The sequence below is a fragment of the Electrona antarctica genome, assembly GCF_951216825.1.
Source record: "Electrona antarctica genome assembly, chromosome: 7".
Classification (NCBI taxonomy): domain Eukaryota; kingdom Metazoa; phylum Chordata; class Actinopteri; order Myctophiformes; family Myctophidae; genus Electrona; species Electrona antarctica.
The window spans coordinates 1,714,335-1,737,750 of record NC_136812.1 but is presented as its reverse complement, the minus strand read 5'-3'; the positions used below and the strand labels follow the sequence as shown (position 1 = coordinate 1,737,750).

Below are 23,416 nucleotides of genomic sequence, written 5' to 3'. Positions count from 1 at the left end.
CAAGCTCACAACGTGTTGCAATGCGACGCGTTGTGAGCTTGTAGATCTGCTATTTTCAAAACTATCATGGCAAAAAATTTAACAAAATGTGGAATATTCTTTGAAACATTTTAACAACAACACAAATCTTGTTGTTCCATCCTGGCACAAAACATTTTAAATGTAGGATACTTAGTTGGACAAATACATTAATGTGGAGGTCCTTGACATGGAGATGTGTGAGAATCACTGGTTTAAACAACATTAGGAAACAAGCCTATAAGCGACTTCACTTTAGAAACAAGCCCCAAAAAACGCAACCCCACAAGTACCAATATTTATAAGCAACTTTACAGAAAAACAAGCCCCAAAGCCGCTTATGATAAGCAGACATGGCAACATTGGGACGGTGGAATAGCAGCAGTGTTGCCAACTCTTGTGAGAGAAGCAAGCCAAAATAAGCCCAATAATATCGCCATATTACTAATAAATACATTTAGTATAGGCTACTATTCCACACTTTGCTTTGCTTTGCTTACACATAGTAGAGACACCAGACCCATTCTGTCACTCAGTGTGATTCACACTCCCCCAAAGTTCCAAACCTATGAGTATTTATAGGATATACATCAAAGAAATGTTGGCTTGTTTGATATTCAAAACAAGCCACCAGATTTTTAAAACAAGACCAAAAAACCACAACTCGGGGGAAAATAATCTGCAAATCTGCTTGTAGATCTGCCATTAAAAAAAATAATAATAATCAGGTAGCCTAATTGCAGTATTTAAATCCGACGTCATTTTGCAGTGCTCCGTTACGTGCGGGTCCAAGTGGCACCAGCTCCCGTCCGCTTCTCATTGTAAATAGAATATCTAAACGCGTGAATCTTTTTACAGTGACGTTATTTTTCAGAAAGGAAGCCATTGAGGGTTAAAATGGGTCTTAATGCTTCTAACTCGAGTAGAATTATTAATGTTTTGTACAAGTGTCCATGACAAAGAAAATATATGATGTGGGGACAATTAAGACTATTATTATCATTATTATTGAATAATAATAATAATAATAATAATAAAACTTTATTTGTATAGCACCTTTCATGACATGAAATGCAGCTCAAAGTGCTTTACACAAAAAAAAGAAAAGAAAGGCAGGGCATAAACAATACAGTGAGGACATGAATATTTAAAAAAAAAAAAAGACAAATAAATCAATTAAAAGCAAGGGTGTAGAAGTGGGTCTTGAGCTGAGCTTTAAAAATGTCTACAGAGGCTGCCTGTCGAAGGTACAGTGGGAGTTTGTTCCACGCCTTCGGCCCGTAGAAGCAAAAAACTGCTTCCCCGTATTTTTTAGTTGCCATTTTTTTAGGCAAAGCGAGCAGGCCAGCAGTGGAAGACCTTAGGGGGCGGTTTGGGACATATTTCGGCAGGCAGTCATGTAGGTAGGAAGGTGCGAGACCATTGAGAGCTTTATAAACAAGTAAAATAATTTTAAAATCAATCCTAAAAAAGGTGGTAACAGTCCATTTGCTCAGTACAACATTTTTTTGGGGGCATATTTAGAATGTGTGCAGGCTTGAGTACGTTGAATCTAGTTTGCAACTAGAACTGCACTCTGTCGAGTGCCTAGGCTACTTGCTTGTTGCACACAAGTGGGCCATAGATGGCCTACTAGTGCGCAAGCAGAGCGCGCAAGTACTGTCGACCGCTACAAACTGTCAAATCTCAGCTTCTCTTTGAAAGAACGATTGACATATTGAATTATTAGGTTTAGCTATTTGCTACGTACCTACTTTTTCCACGTAAAAAAGTAGTATTATGAAGTATATCGTAATAAAGATGTGGTTTAAAGGACCCAATGCCTTCGATGGTGACGTATATCTTGATCAGTGTCGGGTGGATTACAGGAAATGCCTCTATGTATATGTAATTTGTAAGTTGATTAGTGGTATAGCCTACTGTGGTTACTTTTGATGCGTATGGACCGTCCCAGCATATGACGTCAGGGTATAACTGGCGTCATATGCTAGCTCTCAATGATGACTAGCTCTCAATGATGACGTAATAAAGATGTGGATTAAAGGTCCCAATGCCAGAGTGTAATTGGTTTTCGATGGTGACGTAATGACGATATGTTTTAGTGTCGGGAGGATTAGAGGTAATGCTCCTATGTATACATGTATGTAGTCTGGCACCACTGCCGTATCAGGCACAAGTAGTCATTACGTCATTTGCTGGGGCGGTGCACACGCATCGTCGGGCGAAACTAGTACTTGCGTGCTCTGCTTGCGCAAGTAATTAATGAAGATTTAGTTGACACAATGAAATAAAATGGCGATAGTATTCAGTGTGGCGTCACGGCTAAAATACTGAATAATCTGGAATCACTGGTTTAAACATTAGGATTAGGAAACAAGCCCAGTTGCTTATAATAAGCAGACATGGCAACGTTGGCAAACGTCTGTTTGGTCCTAAATGTTACAATAAAATCACACCCATGTGAAATGAGATACATACACCATCTCATTCTGGCCAAAATAGCCGATTTGCTTGTCTATATGACATATATTTTCCTTTCATTGTCATTGGCATTTAATGTTTGTGTTTCCACAAAAAGACGATTTGTTTCAGACACATATGAAGTAAATTATCCTTTCATTGTCCATGGCAAATGTGACAAGAGTTCAGGACAAAAAAAGCTGTATGCAAAAAGCAAAATACATTTGATAAATGGTCTTAAAGGATAATTCCATGCTAGAAGGCTTTCTTACCTTTATTTGTAGTTGTTACGTCCCCACCAAAGAGGTCCAGGTGTTATTTTGTGCAAAAGTGCATTATTGGCTATTTCCCCTAATATAAGCCCTCAATGAATTGAATTGAATTGAATTGCATTGAATTGAATGGGGCATTGGGGTGTTGTGCTAAATTGCTAAGCTCAAAAATCTTTTTTTTGTCTCTTCATAATGTAAATAGTATCCCAAGTGGCACACTGTACTACTTATTTTGATGGAACTAAGCGAATTAGCACACAAACCCAACCCCCATTGAGGGCTTAGCATGGAATTCTCCTTTAAGTAAAGTAAAGTATACATGATTAGAATGTATTGGGGGGGGGGAATGTATGCACAAATATTATGCAAGTAGCGCAACCAAATGTCCAGCGACGTCCCTGACTATCACTAAACACGGTGAAATTCACCCCAACACCTACCTGCCAGTGACATCATAATTTCGCTGACATCAGCGAAATTATGATGTCACTGAGCATCATGAAGGAACTGAAAGACCCGCCCACCTCAGACATCAGCAACATTATGATGTCACTGAGCATCATGAAGGAACTGAAAGACCCGCCCACCTCAGACATCAGCAACATTATGATGTCACTGAGCATCATGAAGGTACTGAAAGACCCGCCCACCTCAGACATCAGCAACATTATGATGTCACTGAGCATCATGAAAGTACTGAAAGACCCGCCCACCTCAGACATCAGCAACATTATGATGTCACTGAGCATCATGAAGGAACTGAAAGACCCGCCCACCTCAGACATCAGCGACATTATGATGTCACTGAGCATCATGAAGGTACTGAAAGACCCGCCCACCTCAGACATCAGCAACATTATGATGTCACTGAGCATCATGAAGGTACTGAAAGACCCACCCACCTCAGACATCAGCAACATTATGAAAATTACAATAATATAATTGTCCGGGTGAAAATGACTGTAAAAAAAACAAAAAAAATAATGTCATGAAAGCTTTAAAAATGCATGCGTACAATTTCTTTCCTTAACCGATATTAAATGAGTAAAATAATTGTGGTAGTGCCTCCCATTTGGCGTGTAATAAAACTAGGGCCGGGACTTTAACGACTTAATTGAGATTAATTAACTACAGAAAAAGTATCGCGTATACGTCCCAGGTGCATCCATGCAATGTTTTTTAGTTATAACCGCACCTTTTTTCACCGCGGAACGTTTCTCACTGGGAGCATTTCACTACAGTCCTGCATAGGCTGCTGCACGCCTGCGCCGTAGCAGCAGCAGGAGTCCACTCTACAGCTCCATCAGACAACAACAAAGCCCAAACCCAAACGAATCAATGAATGAAGAAGCCGCTTATATCGCTTTTGCTCAGTGGATGGGACATTTACATTTAAAACGCGTGGATAACGGCATGGTTGTGTGCAATGTCGGAGGGAAAGGTTCCATAATCCATATGACCAACGTTAGCTTCCATGCTAGCTGCTTCAGCTTAAACATGTCTCGCAGAGGACACTGGACGCTCGCAGTGATTTCACCACAGCATGAAGCTGTCAAACTGTCCTCGATGCGAAGCATACTGCATGAAGCAGCAAGCTTGGAATTCCTTCCACAGTTTTTGATTTTATTCCTTTGTCTAAGTGTTTCCCCCCCAATAACGTTGTTTTTATTTGATTTCTCACGCCCCGCCATGTAAAGCACATTTGAGTATTCATATAGACACTGAATACACTTAATATAGGCACTTGCTGCACTTTATCTGTTGGGGAAAAAACGTTTTATTGCTTAACCTATTTAGCGCTATCATTTATCATTTAAAAATTAGGACCTAATTCACGCCAGCATTTTTTCCAGTCGAGCTCTTATTTTGAAAAGCCACATTTTCAGTCAACCGGAAGTGGATTATCCCAGCAAGCTCGACGGAGCCGAGACAGCCTTTGTTTACATGATCGATCTATGCCGGTGCACTGGAGAGCTCCACATCGCCGGCTCTGTGCCATCAAAGAAACGCTGTTTTGACCAAAATGCTAGAATGGATTATTATGGCGACGACGATCTAAGATGAACGATCCAGTGCTGTGCTAACAACATTGCTAGCTAACCGGCTAACGTAAGTAGCATTATGGCTCGGACGATCGAATGCACTATAAAAGCGCAATTTACAAAGGTCTTCGGCAATGGCGGTATAAGTGTTAAGGGATATACCACTCATTTTCGACATTTTTCTATGGAGTCGTGTGGAAATAAAGTCACCAAATTCTGTGTTGCCTAGAACTGGAGGTCTGGGAAAAAACAGTAACATTATGAAGTAGGCCTACATCTTTGTGACGTCACTGAGATGTACTTCATAATGTTACCATTCTTTTCAGACATCCAGTTCTAGGCAACAAAGAATGGGGGGACTTTTTTATTATTTCCACACAGCTCTAAGGTATATTACATAAAAAAAGGTTTCTCACTGTTCTCAGGTCGAATATTGATATGCGATTAAAATGTGATTAATCAAGATTAATTGATTACAAAGCCTCTAATAATTAGATTAAAATTTTTAATCAAGTCCAAGCCCTAAATAAAACACAAGATTACATTCAAATCAAACATCAAAACAGTAACATTGTATAAAAACAGCTAAATAATTAGTAATGGAACCCCAGGTGTCATTGATTGATTTAAGAGTTAATTCATGTTACGGTCAGGTGGTGTTTTTTTCAGATCAATTTTAAGAGAAGCAAAATGCCTTTCGCTTACAATTGCTGCTTTGGATTATATATTTTCTCTATTTGAGAGGTAGGCTAATGCCTGTGTCGGGCGCAGTTTCATTGTTGACTTTGCCGTTTTATCATAAGCTTAATTGTTTGTGCGTCACTGCTTTCATGAAGGCTGCTACACTTCTGTGAAATGAACATTTTGTTCATGTTGTTTATTGTTAAGTAAAATAAGCTTAATTTAATTTAGACCAGTGTAATAATCCATAACATTGTCCTTGTCTATCAACCTCCCTACGAACATACAGCTGGTTAATGTGATCCTCCCTACAAACATACAGCTGGTTAATGTGATCCTCCCTACGAACATACAGCTGGTTAATGTGATCCTCCCTACGAACATACAGCTGGTTAATGTGATCCTCCCTATGAACATACAGCTGGTTAATGTGATCCTCCCTATGAACATACAGCTGGTTAATGTGATCCTCCATACGAACATACAGCTGGTTAATGTGATCCTCCCTACGAACATACAGCTGGTTAATGTGATACTCCCTATGAACATACAGCTGGTTAATGTGATCCTCCCAGTGAGCTCATTTATAGCGGAAACTTTATTTGTTTTACTTCAGAGTGAATGCAACATGTTGTCTTAGTGTTTCAACTTGTCACACCGTTTACAATGGGCATCTTTTTTTTTGTCCTGTGAGAACTGTGGACACGAAGGTGTGTCTTCAGGGTACTTGAATCACTGAAACCCTTGTTACAACGTTTACATTGGAAAGGTTTTTCTCCAGTGTGGACACGAAGGTGTGACTTCAGGTGACCGACCTGTATGAAACTCTTGTCACAATGTTTACATTGGAAAGGTTTTTCTCCAGTGTGGACACGAAGGTGTGTCTTCAGGGTACTTGAATCACTGAAACCCTTGTTACAACGTTTACATTGGAAAGGTTTTTCTCCAGTGTGGACACGAAGGTGTCTCTTCAGGGAACCTGACTCACTGAAACTCTTGTCACAACGTTTACATTGGAAAGGTTTTTCTCCAGTGTGGACACGAAAGTGCTTCCACAGGGAACCTTTTTGACTGAAACTCTTGTTACAATGTTTACAGTGGAAAGGTTTCTCTCCTGTGTGGACACGAAGGTGTGACTTCAGGGAACCTGGCCGAGTGAAACTCTTGTCACAACATTTACAGTGGAAAGGTTTGTCTCCAGTGTGGACACGAAGGTGTGTCTTCAGGTGAGATGAATCCCTGAAACTCTTGTCACAATGTTGACATTGGAAAGGTTTTTCTCCAGTGTGGATACGAAGATGTGTCTTCAGGTTACTTGAATCATTGAAAATCTTGTTACAATGTTTACATTGGAAAGGTTTTTCTCCAGTGTGGACACGAAGGTGTGACTTCAGGTTACCTAACACACTGAAACTCTTGTCACAATGTTGACATTGGAAAGGTTTTTCTCCAGTGTGGATACGAAGATGTGTCTTCAGGGTACTTGAATCATTGAAAATCTTGTTACAATGTTTACATTGGAAAGGTTTTTCTCCAGTGTGGACACGAAGGTGTGACTTCAGGTTACCTAACACACTGAAACTCTTGCCACAGTGTTCACATTGGAAAGGTTTTTCTCCAGTGTGGACACGAAGGTGTGTCTTCAGGGTACTTGAATCATTGAAACTCTTGTTACAACATTTACAGTGGAAAGGTTTGTCTCCAGTGTGGACACGAAGGTGTGTCTTCAGGTGAGATGAGTCCCTGAAACTCTTGTCACAATGTTGACATTGGAAAGGTTTTTCTCCAGTGTGGACACGAAGGTGTGTCTTCAGGGTACTTGAATCACTGAAACCCTTGTTACAACGTTTACATTGGAAAGGTTTTTCTCCAGTGTGGACACGAAGGTGTCTCTTCAGGGAACCTGACTCACTGAAACTCTTGTCACAACGTTTACATTGGAAAGGTTTTTCTCCAGTGTGGACACGAAGGTGCTTCCACAGGGAACCTTTTTGACTGAAACTCTTGTTACAATGTTTACAGTGGAAAGGTTTCTCTCCTGTGTGGACACGAAGGTGTGACTTCAGGGAACCTGGCCGAGTGAAACTCTTGTCACAACATTTACAGTGGAAAGGTTTGTCTCCAGTGTGGACACGAAGGTGTGTCTTCAGGTGAGATGAATCCCTGAAACTCTTGTCACAATGTTGACATTGGAAAGGTTTTTCTCCAGTGTGGATACGAAGATGTGTCTTCAGGTTACTTGAATCATTGAAAATCTTGTTACAATGTTTACATTGGAAAGGTTTTTCTCCAGTGTGGACACGAAGGTGTGACTTCAGGTTACCTAACACACTGAAACTCTTGCCACAGTGTTCACATTGGAAAGGTTTTTCTCCAGTGTGGACACGAAGGTGTGTCTTCAGGGTACTTGAATCATTGAAACTCTTGTTACAATGTTTACATTGGAAAGGTTTTTCTCCAGTGTGGACACAAAGGTGTGACTTCAGGTTACCTAACAGACTGAAACTCTTGCCACAGTGTTCACATTGGAAAGGTTTTTCTCCAGGGTGGACACGCTGGTGCTTCTTCAGGGAACCTGAGTCACTGAAACTCTTGTCACGCCGTCCGTCCTCATCATCTTCACTGGTCTCCTCCCAATCATCACTGTCTTCAGTGACATCAGTGTCAGATTCAAGTTCAACTTCAGAACAGTGGGAAGATATGTCTTCATCATTATCTTTACTTTTCACTGCTAGTAATGTCAACGTTGACCCAACAGGTTCCTCTGGTCTTTGAAGTAGCTCCTCCTGTTCAACATTAAGCTCCTCCTGTTCCTCATTAAGTTCCTCCTTAAGTTCCTCCTGTTCATCTTTAATGTGTGGAGGCTCTGGTTCCTCCTGGAGCAGACTGGGGCTCCTCTCCTGTTCAGGAGAAACCTCCTCTTTACACACAGCCATGTGCAGGATGTCTAGGAGCAGAAACATAACATGATGGTCAACACTGGATTCATAAAATGTAAATCCATTCTTCTTCCATGTTCAAAATGAGCTATCACCCAACAAGATAAGACCGGCTAAACTGTTACTAACTACAGGTTATTACTTTTCTGGAAGTTTTAGCAATATTTAAGCTAAATTTAAATCAATTTGAAGTAATATATTTACTTTAGCCCCAACATGAATAATGATCTTACAGCAAATGTTTTGTTTTTTTTAATCATGAGATTCTGAAACAATTAAAAAAACATCGTACGTCAGATATGCAGCTCTGATTTGGTAGTAAAGTAGTCCTGCCACTCAGTGCATGACGTTATGAAACAGAAGCACTTCTGACAATGAAAGCTTGAAATGTGGACCGATGGTAGCTTAACAATCTATGTAGAAGATTTCCATGGCGTAGCTCTGGGTCTGTGAATCTGTCTGCCTGTGTGTCTGAGGAAATTTCACGAACTACTGTACCGATCAAATCTCACAAACTACTGTAGCGACCCCCCTATGGGTATTACAATGCAAATAAAACACAGTTCTTATATGAGGCGATCTAAAATCCCCCTATGGGGATTACAATACAAATAGAAAGTACAAAAGAACCCTTGGACTTTGCGCCCTCTACCGATATTGACGTCAGACTTCGGAGCTCTATTGTGGCAGCTCTACAGAACAGGAAATATTAAAGATGGAGTGCCACAATTTTTGTATTGTTCCAGTTTGTCATGTGTCTGTGGTGACAGTACTTCATTAGACACCCTGGAATCGTTTTTATGTGCAATGGTGTATTAACTTTGTATTTAGGGTTTCTTCCTGGAGGCTGAACCCTTGACAGTCAAACGGGCCAATGAAATAAACAGTAATATAGTGACATCACACTATCAGCCCCTCCCCTAACCCCTCCCCTTTTATCATACAACTACAGCTGTGGGTGCGGCTTCAGTTCCGGTGGATCACCACCCATCACCACCCACCAGGCATACTTAATGAACTGGTGGGCGTGTCCACATAAAAGCATGATTTTAACAAATACTGTACACTTTTTGGAAAAAGATCTTCCTCCTTAATATAATAATACCTGGTGATCATGTTTTAGGGTGGAAAATAATCGTGGCACTCCATCTTTAAAGAAAGGAAGAGCACATGAAACTTACTGAGGTGTGGCTGATCTTCAGCTTCCTGTTTAATAGAAATGTCCCTGGCTGAGTCTGGAGAGTTCATCTTCACCTGGGAGTGATGCATCATGGGTATTGTAGTCCTTATGAGTCTGGAGAGTCCATCTTCACCTGGGAGTGATGCATCATGGGTATTGTAGTTCTTATGAGTCTGGAGAGTTCATCTTCACATGGGAGTAATGCATCATGGGTATTGTAGTCCTTATGAGTCTGGAGATTTCATCTTCACCTGGGAGTGATGCATTATGGGTATTGTAGTTCTTATGAGTCTGGAGAGTTCATCTTCACATGGGAGTAATGCATCATGGGTATTGTAGTCCTTATGAGTCTGGAGAGTTCATATTCACCTGCAGTCTGGACTCCACACTGCTCTGAAATCAAGTGAATAAGGAAGGACTTTAATAAGTGGAGACCTAGTGGTGTTAGCCCAACTCTCCAACATGTGAATCTGGAGATTATGGGAGTCATGCATTAGGGAAGAAATCACACTTAACTTAAGTTTACACAAGGAACAATAGTGTAAAGTGAATAAGGTGAAAGTAACCAATGAGTGTTTAATGTTCTGTCTCAGTTCAAGCAGCAGGGGGCGTACAGTCAAAACATTTATGTGAGCGTAAATTATAACTGTTCACAAGTAGGGATGGAGATCATATCTGATCTCCATGTGGGACACCGGCTGACAAGTTCCCAAGTTGCATCGTTCCCAAGTAGGCCAGTGGCAGACTGCGACGGGCACGTACAGGTACAGGTCTAGTACTCTAAAATAATGAAATGTACCCCATTCTACATACTGTGAAATAGGCAACAAAGTCTTGTGCAAACCTGTATGATCTGAGGCGGGTGCGTAGGCAGGGCTCAATGTATTCAGAAAAAGTGCACAAAGACCCGCACACTGCCTGCACAAACTTTATTGGCAACGTTTCGGTCAAAGACCTTCTTCGGGCATCTGCTGATAATAGGTAGCCACATAGCTATAGACCGATTCAGAAATGGGTCTCATGGTCGCAGGCAACGTATTTCCTGTAGGCGGAGCCGACATATCTGTGGTTTCCCCGCACCTCCTTCTACTACAGTGAATGGAAAAGTGACTGATGTTAGTCTGCCTCAAACGTTTATGTTATGGCTGCTCCAACAGTAGTGGCAACATTGAAGAAGAAAAAAACGGAATGTCAAAATATCCACCGCGGTGGCTGAGACCAGAGCCATATAGTAATGGTTAGGACAAAGCAGTGAAAGGTCCTGAAAGATACATAACGTCAGTCTTACCCAATACCCAATCTTTCTGTTTTAGGAACACAAGGCTGCTGTACTTTATACCTCATACTTTAATGCTTAGTCTGCGACCATGAGACCCGACCATGAGACCCGTACGACCCGACCATGAGACCCGTTTCTGAATCGGTCTATATAAACACACAAATAGATCCACAATGACCAATCACAGTCGCCCTCGTTAATAGGGATGAGACCCATAGCAGGTGGTGAGGTGGTAATCAAAAAGGTCAACCAAAGAACAAGATTCCTTTACAGGATCTCCTCACTGGTCAACAAAAACACCTTGAAGACCCTAACAGGAGTTTTTACCTCCTTTAATGATGATTTCCTGTTTTGACTATATAGAAGTGTATATTTGTCTCTAAATGTTTTGATGAATTGAAAATGGTGGACCCTATTGTAAACAAGTGTAATGCTTTATGGTGTCGTCCAATCACAGTTACGTTTTTGTATTGAGTTATTTCTGCTTCTTATTATTCTTCTTATTCTGCAAACTGTTAATAAATCAATCAATCAGCGTGCGCGCACGCACGCACACAGTACACTATTAAATGCGCAACGAAATTCGGGCGGGGTCTGAGGGTCTGCTAGTGTTGGATAGCGTTACCTTAGCTAACAGCGGGCGGGGGCGGGGCAGACAGCCCGAAAGGGCTACAGCACGTTAGCATGCATGTAGCCCCGATGCTAGCACCGGAGACACGATACTAATACATGTCGTACAAATACAATGCTAGTGTTACTTAAGGTAATATGTCGTACACATACACGATATTACTTGTGGTAATATGCAACAAAGACGCTTACCTGAAAGACTAGGGCCGTTTGTCAACAGTTCGCCTCGGGAGTATCTCTACTTGTGAGGACGGAGTCACTCAGTACTCCTAGACAGCACTGTTGCCACATTGTGTGAGAGAAACAAGCAACTAGGCCACATTGTGTGAGAGAAACAAGCAACTAGGTCCATGAAAACAAGCCCAAAAGAAGCCTGACTAGGCTATTTGAAAATAACAGATCTACAAGCTCACAATGTGTTGCAATGCGACGCGTTGTGAGCTTGTAGATCTGCTATTTCCAAAAGTATCATGGTAAAAATTTTAACAAAATGCGGAATATTCTTTGAAACATTTTAACAACAACACAAATCTTGTTGTTCCTGCCACAAACGTTTTTAAATGTAGGATACTTATTGGACAAATGTATTAATGTGGAGGTCCTTGACATGGAGATGTGTGAGAATCACTGGTTTAAACAACATTAGGAAACAAGCCTAAATAAGCGACTTCACTTTAGAAACAAGCCCCAAAAAACGCAACCCCACAAGTACCAATATTTATAAGCAACTTTACAGAAAAACAAGCCCCAAAGCCGCTTATGATAAGCAGACATGGCAACATTGGGACGGTGGAATAGCAGCAATGTTGCCAACTCTTGTGAGAGAAATAAGCCAAAATAAGCCCAATAATATCGCCATTACTAATAAATACATACTTGGTGCATTTATCATAATAAATACTATGCATGTCTATAATTATGAATGTTTTTGGTCATTTATTATACTATTCCACACATAGTAGAGACACCAGACCCATTCTTAGCCGCAATTTGCAACTCTAGATTTTTTTACAATGGGATGAATCTAGAGTTGCAATACCCTCCATTGACTCCCCACTCATCATTTTGCGTTTGTGATCTGCTGGTCTCAAACGACGTTAAACTCACCAACATTGCAGCTGTAGTCCAAGCTTGATTTTTTCTCTTTCGATCTGCAAAGCTTGTTTTTCATAAAAATCCCCCGTAGACATGTTATGAGCTACTTTCTGTCCAAAATATTCCACAAGTGATATTCCGAGCCGCCATTTTGTATTTTTTCAACCTGCCGTAAAACAAGACTTGTGGGAGAGCGCTTGTTTAATAGAAGGCCGTGCGTGACGGGGCGTCGCGCTGCGTCGGCTTCTTCTTTGGGTGTCTTACCTGCGCAGGTAAGATTCTATTAAACAAGCTCTCCCCCTCACGTCTTGTTTTACGGCCCGTCGCAGAATTGCAAAATGGCGGCTCGGAATATCACTTGTGGAATATTTTGGACAGAAAGTAGCTCATAACATGTCTACGGGGGATTTTTATGAAAAACAAGCTTTGCAGATCGAAAGAGAAAAATTCAAGCTTGGACTACAGCTGCAATGTTGGTGAGTTTAACGTCGTTTGAGACCAGCAGATCACAAACGCAAAATGATGAGTGGGGAGTCAATGGAGGGTATTGCAACTCTAGATTCATCCCATTGTAAAAAAATCTAGAGTTGCAAATTGCGGCTAACCCATTCTGTCACCCAAAGTTCCAAACCTATGAGTATTTATAGGATAGGTACATCAAATAAATGTTGGCTTGTTTGATATTCAAAACAAGTCACCGGGTATTTAAAACAAGACCAAAAAACCACAACCTGCGAATCAGGGGAAATAATCTGCAACTCTGGAAAATGTGACACATTGTGATTTTGTAGATCTGCCATTTAAAAAAATAAATAATCTGGAATCATTAAAGGGTAAGACCACTTTTTTAGAGGTTTGGGTTGTTTTCTTACCTTATTATGGGCAAACTATTTCATTCCATGAGTTATTTCGCTCCGTTGTGTTGTTTGTTAGCAATTTAAAAAATTAAAATAGTCGCTCATTGACTTCCATTGTAACGGGGAAACAGCTCTCAAGGTCACTCATTGGCACATGAACCAACGCAACAAAAGCTGATTCTGACAGTTTATGACATCAGGAAAACTCATGCGGTTTTATTTTCGTCTTTTAAGATAGATGTATAAAGTTACTATTTTAGTCGGAGATAGACTGGAGCAGTACTACGGCGTTCCCAACTCTCGCAGTGACGTCTTGCGAGGTTTCGTTTGTAAACAGAAGTCTCCACGCTGTTTGAGATTCACCCAGCTGCAGCCTCGCATATGAGCAGTCCCAGAAACAGACACTTTACACACATCTTCTAAAGTGTTTTCTAAAGTGTCTCCCTCAAACACGTCCATTGTGTATGTTTTTAGTGACAAGCGGATGAGATCAAATCCTTATGTTTACATCTCCGTCGTTTCCAATAAGGAAGTGGTGTACAGTTTTGGTCCAATCAGATCGTTTTTTACAGCAGTGATTCGGTCGGCGTAGGCATACCTACCGGATCTTCTTTTTACACAAATTAGTCAAAACAAGACAAAGCGCATGAGTTTTCCTGATGTCATAAACTGTCAGAATCAGCTTTTGTTGCGTTGGTTCATGTGCCAATGAATGACTTTGAGAGCTGTTTCCCCGTTACAATGGAAGTCAATGAGCGACTATTTTTATTTCTTAAATTGCTAATAAACAACACAACGTAGAGAAATAACTCATGGGATGGAATAGTTTGCCCATAATAAGGTAAGAAAACAACCCAAACCTCTAAAAAAGTGGTCTTACCCTTTAAACAACATTAGGATTAGGAAACAAGCCCAGAGTTGCTTATAATAAGGAGACATGGCAACGTTGAATAGCAGCGAACATGATGACGTCACCATCTCAGCTTGCTTCACCCAATCGAACAAGAACAAAAACAATCTGTATTTGTATTAGGAGGGTAACTGCGCCCTCTGCTGGTCAAGGAGAGGAACAACACAGGCAGGGTAATAACAGGATAGATGGACACCTCCATGTAAGACTGTCTGTTTGGTCCTAAATGTTACAATAAAATCACACCCGTGTGAAATGAGATACATACACCATCTCATTCTGGCCAAAATAGCCGATTTGCTCGTCTATATGACATCGAATTTCCTTTCATTGTCAATGGCATTTAATGTTTGTGTTTCCACAAAAAGACGATTTGTTTCAGACACATATGAAGTAAATTATCCTTTCATTGTCCATGGCAAATGTGACAAGAGTTCAGGACAAAAAAAAAGCTGTATGTAAAATACATTTGATAAATGGTCTTAAAGGAGAATTCCATGCTAGAAGGCTTTCTTACCTTTATTTGTAGTTGTTACGTCCCCACCAAAGAGGTCCAGGTGTTATTTTGTGCAAAAAGTGCATTATTGGCTATTTCCCCTAATATAAGCCCTCAATGAATTAAATTGAATTGAATGGGGCATTCGGGTGTTGTGCTAAATCGCTAAGCTCAAACATCTTTTTTTTGTCTCTTCATAATGTAAAGAGTATCCCAAGTGGCACACTGTACTACTTATTTTGATGGAACTAAGCGAATTAGCACACAAACCCAACCCCCATTGAGGGCTTACGTAACAACTACAAATAAAGGTAAGAAAGCCTTCTAGCATGGAATTCTCCTTTAAGTAAAGTACAGTATACATGATTAGAATGTAGGGGGGGGGGGGGGGGATGTATGCACAAATATTATGCGAGTAGCGCAACCAAATGTCCAGCGACGTCCCTGACTATCACTAAACACCAGGCACGTGCAGAGGGGAGGGGGGGGGGGGGCTGGGGGGGCTTGAGCACCTACCGTTTTGCAGAAAGTGCCCTTTCCCTTCTTTTTTTTAGGGAAAGGGCACCCCTCCCCCCCCCCCCCCCCCCACACATAAGGGCATGTGGGGGGGGGGGGGTGATGTGGGGGGCCAATAAGGGCTTGTGTGGGGGGCAATAAGTGCCATTGGCCCTTCAAGACAAACATTTGACAAGTAATGATAATTCCACTATCATAATGAATTATCTTTTAATCTGCCATCAGTCAGTTTTAGTTTCAGACTAATGAGAACATATTGCTTATTTTACTGTCCAATGACATGAAATGGCACATGGGACCGACTCCACAAAAAGACCACCCCAAAAATCGGCGTGCGCACACATGTGCCCTTTTCTGGAGTTTGAGCCCCTGCCCCCTCAGTGCTCTCTGCACGGCCCTGCTAAACACGGTGAAATTCACCCCTGCCTGTAGAAAATACAGGGATGAGGGCAGGGAGACACACCTACCTTCTATGATGTCACTGAGCATCATGAAGGTACTGAAAGACCCGCCCACCTCTGACATCAGCAACATTATGATGTCACTGAGCATCATGAAGGTACTGAAAGACCCGCCCACCTCTGACATCAGCAACATTAAGATGTCACTGAGCATCATGAAGGTACTGAAAGACCCGCCCACCTCTGACATCAGCAACATTATGATGTCACTGAGCATCATGAAGATACTGAAAGACCCGCCCACCTCAGACATCATCAACATGATGTCACTGAGCATCATGAAGGTACTGAAAGACCCGCCCACCTCAGACATCAGCAACATTATGATGATAAAAATGACAATATATATAACTCTAATGTCGTATTTCGTCTGACTGAGCAATGCGCCTGGCTCTACAAACAAGCAACCATGTCCATGAAAACAAGCCCAAAAGTCTGACTAGGCTATTTAAAAATAGCAGATCTGCAAGCTCACAAAGCGTTGCAATGCGACGCGTTGTGAGCTTGTAGATGTGCTATTTTCAAAACCAATCATGGAAAAAGATATGGAATATTCTTTGAAACATTTTAACAACAACACAAATCTTGTTGTTCCATCCTGGCACAAAACATTTTAAATGTAGGATCCAGTTGGACAAATACATTAATGTGGAGGTCCTTGACATGGAGATGTGTGAGAATCACTGGTTTAAACATTAGGAAACAAGCCCTAAAAACGCAACCCGCAACTTTTGATTGATTGATTGAAGAATTTATTAACAGTTTGCAGAATTACAGTACATTTCAAGCACAAACTCAATACAAAGGCTGTTAACTGTGAGTGGACGACCCAATTAAGCATTACACTTGTTTCCAACAGGGTCCACCATGTTCAAATCATCAAAACATTTAGAGACGTACAAATAGACACTTCTATAGACAGAACAGGAATTCATCAAAAAGGAGGTAAAAAGGGAAAAGAAATATATACAGTGAGGGGAAAGAAGGGGGGGGCGGGGGGGGGATTCAGATTTTACGGGGGCCAGTTTCGAATTGCAGCCATCCGTAGGTGCCCTTTGAGAGCGGTTTTGAAGGAGTCAAGGGATTCGCATGTCTTAATGACAGTTGGTAGGGCGTTCCACATTTTGGTGGCATAGGAGCGAAAAGAATTTAGTCCCTTGTTTGTGCCGAATCTGGGTTGTACATGGTTCGTTGCACTCCCTCTGGTGTTGTGGGTGTGGACTTCGTTAACATTAAGGAAGTATCTAGACAGGTACATGGGTATCTTGGTGGTGTATCGAATCTTGTGGACCAGACCCATTGCAAGATGCTGTACTCTGTCGTCGACCCTAAGCCATTCCAGCCTGTCGAAGTGGGCAGGGGTGAGGTGGGTTCGGGGGGCTAGATCAAGTAGGAGCCTGACCAGTTTGTTTTGGGAAGTCTGGAGCCTGGTTTTAAGGGCCTTTGAGGTGCTGTGGTACCAGGAGGTGCATGCATAGTCAAAGAAACCCTGTACAAGGGCTCCTGTTAAGGTCTTCAAGGTGTTTTTGTTGACCAGTGAGGAGATCCTGTAGAGGAATCTTGTTCTATGGTTGACTTTTTTGATTACGTTGGTGGCCATTTTATCACCGGAAAGATTAGCCTCCAGGATGGAACCTAGGTAGGTAATTTCATCTTTACGTGTGATAACATTGTCACCCACTTTAACCAAGAAGCCATTTGCCTTGCTGAGATTACTAATAGAGCCAAAGAGAATGGATTCAGTTTTTCCCAGGTGTAAAGATAGTTTGTTATCAGCGAGCCAGGTGCAGATTCTACCGAGTTCAGAGCTGAGGGCGTTTTCAACCTGCAGTTTGTCCTTGTCCGAGACCAGTAGTGCTGAGTCATCTGCGAACAGGAACAAGTTGCAGTCACAGGCTGAAGTCATGTCGTTTACATATATTAGGAACAGTAGAGGCCCTAGTATGCTTCCTTGTGGAACGCCACAGCTCACTGGGAGGGGGGGGGACAGTGTTCCGTTCACTTCCACCATCTAACATCTAACTACCAATATGTATAAGCAACTTTACATAAAAACATGTAGCTGTTGTCTCACTGACAGCTGTTCGATTGTGCTGCGCTCGTTGCATATTCCTGTGTTGCCTTTGTGATGATTGGGGGATTATCTGTTGATCTGGGATTGACTACTTCAGTCTTGACATATGATGTTGCTTTGCCGTTGTTAATATGACTCTGAGTTTTGAAAGTAAAGAAGAGTTGTGTTTAAGCTGTTTCATGGTCCACTGATTCACAATAGTAGCCTACTTTTAAACAGAGAGAGAGAGAGAGAGAGAGAGAGAGGGGGATTTTTACCTGTACTTTGACATTTTTCCTGTACTTTTAAACAGAGAGAGAGAGAGAGAGAGCGAGAGAGAGAGAGGAGGTAAAGTGTCTAGTTATAGTGAGAGTGGAGGGGGCCCAAGGGGGGGCCATCAGCCTCTTTTGTTTGAGTGTGCTGGGTCGTTACTACAACAAGAACAACAACAACAACAGACCAACTGTAGGAATGTAACCATTTATTTGAGTGAAATAATGGTCAAGTTAATATATACAGCCTACAACGCTTATTCAATACTAGCAGCACATAAAGTTGAACAAAATATATATATACAACGCTACTTATGCATATACACATGACATTACACAGGACAAAAAAATAAAATACAGTGACATACATAGAAACATAAGGGCAGAGAGAAATTAAAGTTGTATCATCTGAGTAGCCTACTTTATTTACTCTGTGTTGGTGCAGTCCAGGATCACTGGAACTATCTAAAAGATATATATGCCTCAGCCTAAAATCTTCATGATTTGAGTCATTTTCGAAAATCCACCTGTTGGTGGCGCTGTAACTGGCCAATGTGAAAAGGGTGGGATATATCCCTCAGCCTAGTATGAAAGTCTGTGAAAGATTCCATGTAAATTGCACGCTGCCTTCATGATTTTAGTCATTTTCAAAAATCCACCAGTTGGTGGCACTGTCTGTGAAAGATTTCACAGACTCCAGGTCCCCAGCTAAATCGTTAACTCTAACAAGTACTGTACTTTTTGGCAGACATAGAATAGTACAACAATAGTACAACAACAACAACAACTAATTTCAGTAATGGAGGAATGGAACACCTTTCCAGAATGGCATTTCAAGTATTGTACTTTTAGGCAGACATAGCAGAATAGTACAACAACAACTAATTTCAGTAACAATGGAGGAATGGAACACCTTTCCAGAATGGAATTTCCAGAACAATGGAGGGGGGTGAGCCATTCATTATCCATGCATCATTTTCATTTGACCAACAACAACAACAAACTGGTTCTAAATGTTCTCCTTTGACAAACAACATTGATTCTAAATGTTCTAATATGAGAAATAAGGTAAAATAAACATGAAATAAACATGGGGCGAGATATCCGTGCTTTGGGGCGAGATATCCACACGGTGGGGCGAGATATCCACGCTTTGGGGGCGAGCTATCCCCGGCTTGGGGCGAGCCGTCTTCACTTTTCGAAATTCCGGGGCGAGCAGTCTTCACTTTTCGCGGGGGCGAGTTGGCAAAGGGGCGAGATGACCTGTTACCATGTAGGAATAAGACTGGCTGTTTGGTCCAAAATGATACACATAATCATACCCGTGTGAAGTGAGGGTCGCTCTTATCATCATACACCATCTCATTCTGGCCAAAATAGCTGATTTGCTCGTCTACACATGACGTAAATTATCCTTTCATTGTCAATGGCAAATGTGACAAGAGTTCAGGACAAAAAAAGCTGTATTGAAAAATGGTCTTAAGTAAATAAAGTATACATGATTAGAACATGCTTAAACATCTGGCAATTAGGATATAATATTTCTACAATTACTATAGATCCTGTAGGCCTTTATCCAGTCAGTAACCTGTAGGTCTATATCCAGTAATTTTATAGTAACCTGTATAGTAACCAGATGGTGGCAGTATTGAGTTCACAAGTTCCCTTGTCCTGCCTGCATCTGGACTCTCTCAAGAAGAAACGATGAACCCGAAGCAGCAGGACAAAAATCTCCATAATAATATAGAGTTGTAGTCTTGTTATGTTGTGTTTACATGTGCGCTGTGGCAGCGCTTCAATATGTCATCAGTCTGTTAGGTTGTGTTTACATGTGCGCTGTGGCAGCGCTTCAATATGTCATCAGTCTGTTAGGTTGTGTTTACATGTGCGCTGTGGCAGCGCTTCAATACGTCATCAGTCTGTTAGGTTGTGTTTACATGTGCGCTGTGGCAGCGCTTCAATACGTCATCAGTCTGTTAGGTTGTGTTTACATGTGCGCTGTGGCAGCGCTTCAATACGTCACCAGTCTGTTAGGTTGTGTTCAGGGCAGGAATTTCACGGCGGCCACGACGGCCATGGCCGTCGTTGCCGCCGTGAAATTCCATGCCCATACGGCCACAGTGGCCGTGGTGCCCCAGTGCCCCGACCGGCGCCCACAGAAGTTCATTTTACCGTTTTTCCTCTGCGCGCTTTTCCAGTCATTACGGTGACACCAGTTTGAGCTGGGGTTGGGCTGGCAGTCGCAGGGGGCCAGGAACAAGTCAAAGAGAGCAGCACCGAGGGAGGAAAGTGAGAATGAGGCTGTACCTGGAAAGCACAGGAGAACAAACAGCCCGGAGGAGCTTGTAGTACTGCTCAAAGTTAAGGGGGCTAAACCAGGGGAGCCGGGGTTTAAGGCAGTCAACCCGCTGCACATTGACGTGGCTCTACGGAACCAGTTAGGAGGGGGGTTTGAGGCCAAAGTACTGCATAATGGGGTGCTTAAAGTAATCTGTGTGAACACCAAGCAATATGAGGCAACAAAGAAGATGGGGAGGGTGGTGAGCAAAGTGGAGCTGGTGCAAGTGACACCGAGAGAGAGTGGGGGGAGCAAAGGCGTGGTTTATGGTCTGTTTGCTGGACTGTCAGAGAAAGAGATTCTGGACAGCGTAAAAGGAGGCGAGGTAGTCAAAGTAAAGAGATTCAGGGGGAGGGAGGGGGCCAGGGGGGATCCCCCGGTCCTGCTGACCTATAGGGAACCCCAGCTGCCGAGCAGGGTGTTTCTCGGGTCGATGGCCTACCGAGTGGCGGAGTACATAAGACCGCCGCTGCGGTGTTACAACTGTCGAGGGAAGAAGAAGTGCGCAAAGTGCGGGGGGGATCACGACATTAAAGAGTGCGAAGCAGAGGCCCTCAGGTGCCCGAACTGTGGGGGGGATCACACGGCGGCCTACCGGGGGTGTGAGCACACTGTCAAGGCTCAGAAAGTGCAGGATCTAAAGGAGCGGGATAAAATAACATATGCAGAGGCAGCCAGGAAAGTGGCAAGAGAGTGTGACACAGAGACGGGGGGGGTGAGGCCAGGGAGCCCTAGAGGTGAGCCCCATAGATGCCCTGCTGGGCCACCAGACATGATGGTAATGAGCAAGCAGTCGTTCTTGTGCTTTATAATTGAGGTGCTGGCAGAAGCCAAGGTATCAGCTCAGATATCAGCAGGAAGGTGGCGGAGGCGGCGGACAGGTTGCTTGGGGTTAAGCAGGGGCCAGCAGAGCTGCATAACGCCTACGCCACGGGGAAAGGGGGGGAAGGAGCAAGCCAGAGGGAGCCCAGGAGCGGGGGAGAGGACAGTACTGGTACCACAAGTAAGACGCGCGAATGCGGGAAGCGAACGCAGCTCGTAAATTGCAAAAACAATTAGAATAAATTACGGGTTTTTTTAAGTTCTCTTTTTTTTGTGTTTAAGATTTTTTTTTAAGTTAAGTTTTTTTTTAAGTTAAGTTTTTCCTTTTAAAGTTTTTCCTTTAAGTTTTTTTTTTAAGTAAATTTTTTTTTTAAGTTAAGTTTTTTTAAGTTAAGTTGTGTGTGTGTGCGTTTTCCTTTAAGTTTTTTTTTAAGTTAAGTTTTGTGTGTGACATGATCTGCTGGGTCTCATAGTAAATGCTCACTGCGTTCGCAAATACTGGATCAAGCTCAGTGGGAGCAGCCAAACGCTCCCGGCCAGGTGCCTATTACAGGAGGAGGAGGGAGGCAGGCAAGAGCCGTTCATAGCGAGAGTGAACCAGTGGGCCAGGGAGTTAGAAATGGGGCAGGGGGGCATATCGGAGCACGTAGGCTGGCCCCCAACTCCACCGTGGCTGGCGCCAGAGCTTGATGTAGACTTGAGCTTCCTCCAGGTGGAGGACAAGGGGGAGGTGAGAGAAAGGGTGGAGGAGTACCTCAGTAGGGCAGCTAGGGGGGGCAAGACAGTAGTCTTCACGGATGGGTCCAGAGACCCTGTTAGCAGGAGGGCAGGGTTTGGGGTCTACGTCGAGCAGCTGGAGCTAGAGTACAGTGTCCGCATTTCAGACAACAGCTCGGTGTTCACATCAGAACTTATGGCAATATTGTGGGCGGTTAGATGGGTGGAACAGGGGAGGCCAAAAGAGGTGGTCATTTGCTCCGACTCTGCAGCAGCACTAGAAGCCCTGAAAGGGAGCAGAAGCAAAGCCCGCCCAGACCTAGTCAGAGAAATAGTAAATGTCATGTGTAGAGTAGGGGGGGGGGGGGGGGGAGTGAGGTCACCTTTTGCTGGGTCCCAGGGCATGCGGGGGTAGGAGGGAACTAGAGGCCTGGGCAGGGAAGTAGACGTCCGACTACCCCTGGGGAGGGTGGAACTCAGGGGGCTAAGCAAAGAGGGTTTGGTGAAGGAGTGGCAGGCGGGGTGGGAGAAGGAGGGCAGGGGTAGGCATTTTCACCATGTCCAGCCAGCTGTAAACAGAGAGTGTGGGTGTAACTTTGCGCCACGCAGGGATGCGGTTAAAGTATGCAGAATGAGGCTGGGGCACTGTGGCCTAAACAAAAACCTACAGCTAATAGGGAAACACGACACCGGGTTATGCCAGTGTGGGCAGCCGGCACATCTTTTTAGAGTGTAGGATGTTTAACAGAGAAAGACAGGTGCTCTTCTCGAGGATGACAGAGGTAGGAATAGAGGCTCTTTCTATTTGCTCTTTATTTGGCCACAGTGAGAATCACCAGCTGATTACAAAGGCAGTACTGCAGTTCCTGCATAGTACTGGTGTATATAAGAGGATCTGAGTAGGTGAACAAATAAACCAGTGGAGGGCAGTAATACGCCTAGTAGCGTCTACACTGCCGGAAACCCTAAAAGAAGAAGAAGAAGACTGGCTGTCGAGCCAAATGGACTGAACTTCTTTCACGACCAGGACGAAGACGCCGCTGGGGTAAGAAAGTTAAATACATTTGTGAAAGCATAAGACAAGAAACTCAACATTTAATGTAAGTTACATTATGTAACACACTGTTAGTATTTAGCGAACGTCGCGACGATGTGTGCAGGTTTAACGTGTGAATGAGAACCGCAAAAACAAAACAACGACCCTCCTGCTCGTGCGCTTCATAATAAATCACTTCACTAAAACACTTCAACGTGGGGTTAGTTTATATTGTAATGATGGTGCTATGATGGTTCCTATGCCTCATATTGTTCTTATTATTTAGCTTATAGTTATTGTTGCAGCATAAGTGAGTATCTCGTATTCCTTATATAATCTCAC

General features: G+C 42.8%; 1 protein-coding gene across 3 annotated transcripts in view; it reads right to left on the bottom strand.

Annotated features, from left to right (window-relative positions):
• Window positions 1-5,918: 5,918 nt before the first annotated feature.
• LOC306926924 (uncharacterized protein) overlaps window positions 5,919-23,416 on the bottom strand; it is a 97,780-nt gene continuing 80,282 nt past the window's right edge. Inside the window, exons 1-3 of one of the 3 annotated variants that reach the window (XM_079506433.1) lie at window positions 11,694-11,825; window positions 9,594-9,985; window positions 5,919-8,420 (exon numbers count right to left, since the gene is read on the bottom strand). In XM_079506433.1, the coding sequence (XP_079362559.1) occupies window positions 6,118-8,420; window positions 9,594-9,684 (2,394 nt within the window). In that variant the 5' untranslated portion in view covers window positions 9,685-9,985; window positions 11,694-11,825 and the 3' untranslated portion in view covers window positions 5,919-6,117. Of the gene's footprint in view, window positions 8,421-9,593; window positions 9,986-11,693; window positions 11,826-23,416 lie in introns of those variants that run through there. The other 2 variants (XM_079506434.1, XM_079506435.1) reach the window with 2 other exon arrangements.